Genomic DNA, 4,418 nt, shown 5'->3' on the forward strand with positions numbered 1-4,418 from the left:
GTGTGTGTGTGTGTGTGTGTGTGTGTGAGTGTGTGTGAGTGTGTGTGTGAGTGTCTGGGGAAACAGAGGATTTGAGGTCACTCCAAGGCCCTGGTCTCCTAATTATCTGCTGGAGATGAAGGATGAGTGTGAGAGTATGAGGCCAGCGGAGGCCTGTGTGAAATCCGAGCGTGTGTAGCACCATGTTCGTGATCACTGAGATACTATGATAGGTTTTTATTTATATTTTAGATTAGTTTTTATTTAATTTTCCGTTTTTATTTTAAGTTAAACTTTTAGTAATTTTGTTGTGTTTTTGTCATTTTTACTGTTTTTAGTTTTTTTTAAAGTCTCTATAGTTTTTTATTCATTTTGTTTTAGCTATTTATTTTAGTACATCAAGTCACCAATCTTTTATGTATATATATATTTTTTTTTATTAAATACATTTAATTTATTTCAAGTAACAAAAATGAGTTTGTCTTTATGGTTTTAGTTTAACAGGTCAGATTTCTGTATTAGGTACTAATCAAATGAATGTGTTTGTGGACACAATAACTAGGGTTTATATTTTTAACATCAATAAATCCCAGTTGTTTCAGTCTGATACATTTTAACTGAATATAGTTTTTCCAAAGCTAGCCATATTTTTGTCACGGGCAGGGTGTTCCAGAGACCAGGCAGGAAGACGAAGATGACGAATAAACGGATATTTAATGACTTGACAACAGGGAATTCAGACAGGGTAAACATCCACATTCAGGGTAACATTCACAATAACCGACAAACTGGAATACAAGAGACAGGAACAGATGTAGGGCAGATAACGAGGGGCAGACAGGTGAGCACAATGAGGTGATTAACTAATAACGAGAACAGGAACAACCAAATAAGGACACAGAGGGAGAGACCACAATCAACAGTCCACAGGGGTGTGACAATTTTAGCCATGTTCATAGTTCATAACTGAGTAAATGTTATTTTCACAGTTAACAGATTTATGTTGATTCTAAGGATTTTGAATAAATGCATTTTGAAAATGATTATTTAAATAATTAATAATACATGTAAATATTTAATGTAAATAATTAATAATATACTGTTTTGTTTTTTTTGCAGAAATCTACCCGTTTAATTTATTTTTGACAAACAAATATGTATTACATACTTTTTTTTAAATGTTAAAACTATCTAAAATTTCCAAATGGATTGAAATGTTACATGTAATTCAAAAACATAAATCTTACATTTAAGCCTAAATATTATTTGGAGTGCCAAACAGGGCTATTTTAGTTAACTAAAACTAAAACCATATTTAAAAAAAAAAATCATTGACATAAATTAAATGCTAAAGATCATGGAATAGTTTATTATGAATTATTTGCATCTATTTGATTTAATTTAAAAAATCATATTTTCAAAATTCATTTATTCAAAATCCTTGGAATCAACATAAATCTCTTACCTGTGAGCAATTTTGTGAATAAACTATGAACATGGTTAAATATGACTAAGTAATATTCAGTTAGTTAAAATGTATGAGACTGAAACAACTGAGATTCACTTTATTAAGTACTATTACAGAAATCTGGCCCGTTTCATTCATGTGTGACTGACAGATACACATCACATCAGGTTTATTAGATTATGTTAAATAATCCAAATGGATGGAAATTTTATATGCAGTTCAAATATGTAAATCTTAAGTTTAGGTCTAAATGTGTTTGGGAGTGACACGGAAACACAGAGACAGACAGCAGATGCAGCGCTGTGAGTCTGTGAGAGAACGCAGTGATAAACGCTGATCTGTGGATGCTTTCTGAGCAGATCTATCACACTCACCTCGCAGGTCCTGCCCGGCCGTGTTCTGTCGTGTCATGCGCAGCGGAGCGTGTCTCTGATCATCCAGGTACACCAGGTCCTCCAGATGAGCCGAGCTGGTGGCTGATGGGACAGAAACACAGCTGGATGAAGACGAGCTCATCTGATGAATCAATCCATCTCATGAACACTTGACAATAAAACGTGCAACACACAACAACACTACCATTCATTTATTTATTTAACACACATACTTGTTTACATTTCAAATTTGCACATAACATACCTGTACGTACAAAATTGTCTATTTTGTATATTTGTATATTATTCTTTCTATTATCAGTGTCTTGTCTTGTCACTGTCATTCTGTTGCACTGTGGAGCTTCTGTCACTAAAACAAATTCCTCGTATGTGTAAACATACCTGGCAATAAAGCTCATTCTGATCCTGATTCTAATCCTGATTCTGATCCTGATTCTGATTCTGATCCTGATCCTGATTCTGATTCTGATTCTGATCCTGATCCTGATTGAGATACAAACATTTAGAGACAGATTACAAAAAATGTAAGCATTTAATTCATAAAATTTCAATGTAAACCTAATAAGCTAATGCTGAACAACAGCTTTTTAAACAGGTAAGTCCCCTCCAACATGCGTAAATATGAACTAGATCAACGTTTTTCCCACGACAGGCGGCCGTGCAGGTTTAAATGCTTTCTATGAGCCAAACACAGAATGTAGAAACTAACTCACCTCATCTAAATACAGTATTCACAACCTTTCAACATGAAACCAAGAAATGAGACCTACACTTTCCCTGCTTCTCTCCACAGCTTCTCAAATGTTTGTATATACGTCGCCAGTTAAAGGGTTAACTTCCAATCAGAACATCCTAGCAACTGCATAGCAACCGCTTAGAACACTATATCAAATATATCAGAGCTGGGCAGATTACTTACAAATTGTAGTCCGTTACTGATTTCAAATTACATGACAAAAACTGTAGTTAGTAATGTAATCCATTATATTACACATTTTAGGTAATATAATCAGATTACTTTTTGTTTACTTTTAGATTAGTTTTGTATGTAATCTACAAGTAATCGTGTAATCAATAAAAAGTAATTGTAGTCTGATTACGAGTACTTTAAAATGTAATCTAATTAAGTACTTAAATTTTGGAATCTGATTACATAATCTTGATTACATGTAATCAGTTACTTTCTCAGCCTTGAAAAACTGCAAGGAGTACCCTAGCAACTGTGTAGCAATACACATGCAACCATCAGAATACCCTAGCAACCGCATAGCAACTGCCCAATATCTGTAATATAAAGACTGTTTGAGAAAAAACAAGAATTTAAGAAAGGAGCATTAGTGTGTGAATGCATGAAAGAAATACTTGAAAAAACAGATTAACAATCTCACAATTTGGATTTTTATTCTCATAATTCTGAGGTTTTATGTAACTCGCAATAGCGAGTTAACATCTCGCAGTTCTGAGACTTTATACCTTCTGCAAAATACAAACTCAGAACTGTGAGATATACTCAGAATTGAGAAAGTCAGAAACATGAGCTAAAACCTCGAAATTAACTTGTTTTTTATTCCTTAACTGAAACAAGAAAACAGATTTGGAAGGTGTAAAAAAAAAAGTCAGAATTATTAGTTTATATTTACCAGTTCTGACTTTTTTCTTAGAATTTCGAGAAACAAAGTCAGAATTGCGAGATAAAAAGTCAGAATGACCATTTTTTACTTTTTTATTCCAAGGAAGAAATTGGTTTTAAAGTAGATTGGAAGGTGTAAAAAAAATTTTTTACCAGTTCTGACTTTTTTCTTAGAATTTCGAGAAACAAAGTCAGAATTGCGAGATAAAAAGTCAGAATGACCATTTTTTACTTTTTTATTCCAAGGAAGAAATTGGTTTTAAAGTAGCTCTACAGAAAATGCTTGTACAAATAAATAAAACAACACAATAAAACAAGACTGTTAAGGTATCAAATATGAAGTTTTGACACGAAAACCAATGGTGTTTGACGTTATTAATACCCAACCTGTGCCATAAGTGGATTACAAAATGATCCAAGTCATATGAACCACTTTTATGGTGCTTTTAAAGCGCATCATTATTATGATTAATATATACTCAGTATATTGTTGTTGTCATTATCAGTCATATTTTCATTATATAATGATGAAATAATCATGACAGTCTTTACTGTAGCTCAAACCCGTCTGAGAGCACAACTGTAGTTTTCTGAGAGAGACTTTTGTAGTTTTTGGAGGCAGTGTGTGTTACTTTCAGCTCAATGGTTATTTTTGACAAGGATGACATATTCCACAGAGCTCAAGGAGTCTTCTCAGAATGACTTTGTGTGAGTGGACGTCTCATTGTAAATGCATCAGATGAAATAGAAAGGGTTCTCTACAAAAAAAATAAAGTAATCACGTTGAAATTGATTTTGGGTGTGCTTGTGTGTGTTATCATCATGTGTGCTCGTGTGTATATGACAAGACAGCCTTGTTCTGAGATAATATGTTTAAAATTGAGTTTGAGTGTGTGAAGACGTGTGTGTGTGTGTGTGTGTGTGTGAGTGAGTGAGTGAGTGAGTG

At 33.3% G+C, this 4,418-nt stretch overlaps 1 protein-coding gene across 1 annotated transcript in view; it reads right to left on the reverse strand.

Annotated features, from left to right (window-relative positions):
* LOC107720309 (protein TANC2-like) overlaps window positions 1-4,418 on the reverse strand; it is a 21,867-nt gene that overhangs the window by 8,633 nt on the left and 8,816 nt on the right. The window contains exon 4 of the mRNA XM_016527995.1: window positions 1,822-1,923. Within this exon, the coding sequence (XP_016383481.1) occupies window positions 1,822-1,923 (102 nt within the window). The remainder of the gene's footprint in view (window positions 1-1,821; window positions 1,924-4,418) is intronic.

This window comes from Sinocyclocheilus rhinocerous, unplaced genomic scaffold, assembly GCF_001515625.1.
Source record: "Sinocyclocheilus rhinocerous isolate Xijiao unplaced genomic scaffold, SAMN03320098_v1.1 scaffold792, whole genome shotgun sequence".
In the NCBI taxonomy this organism is placed as follows: Eukaryota; Metazoa; Chordata; class Actinopteri; order Cypriniformes; family Cyprinidae; genus Sinocyclocheilus; species Sinocyclocheilus rhinocerous.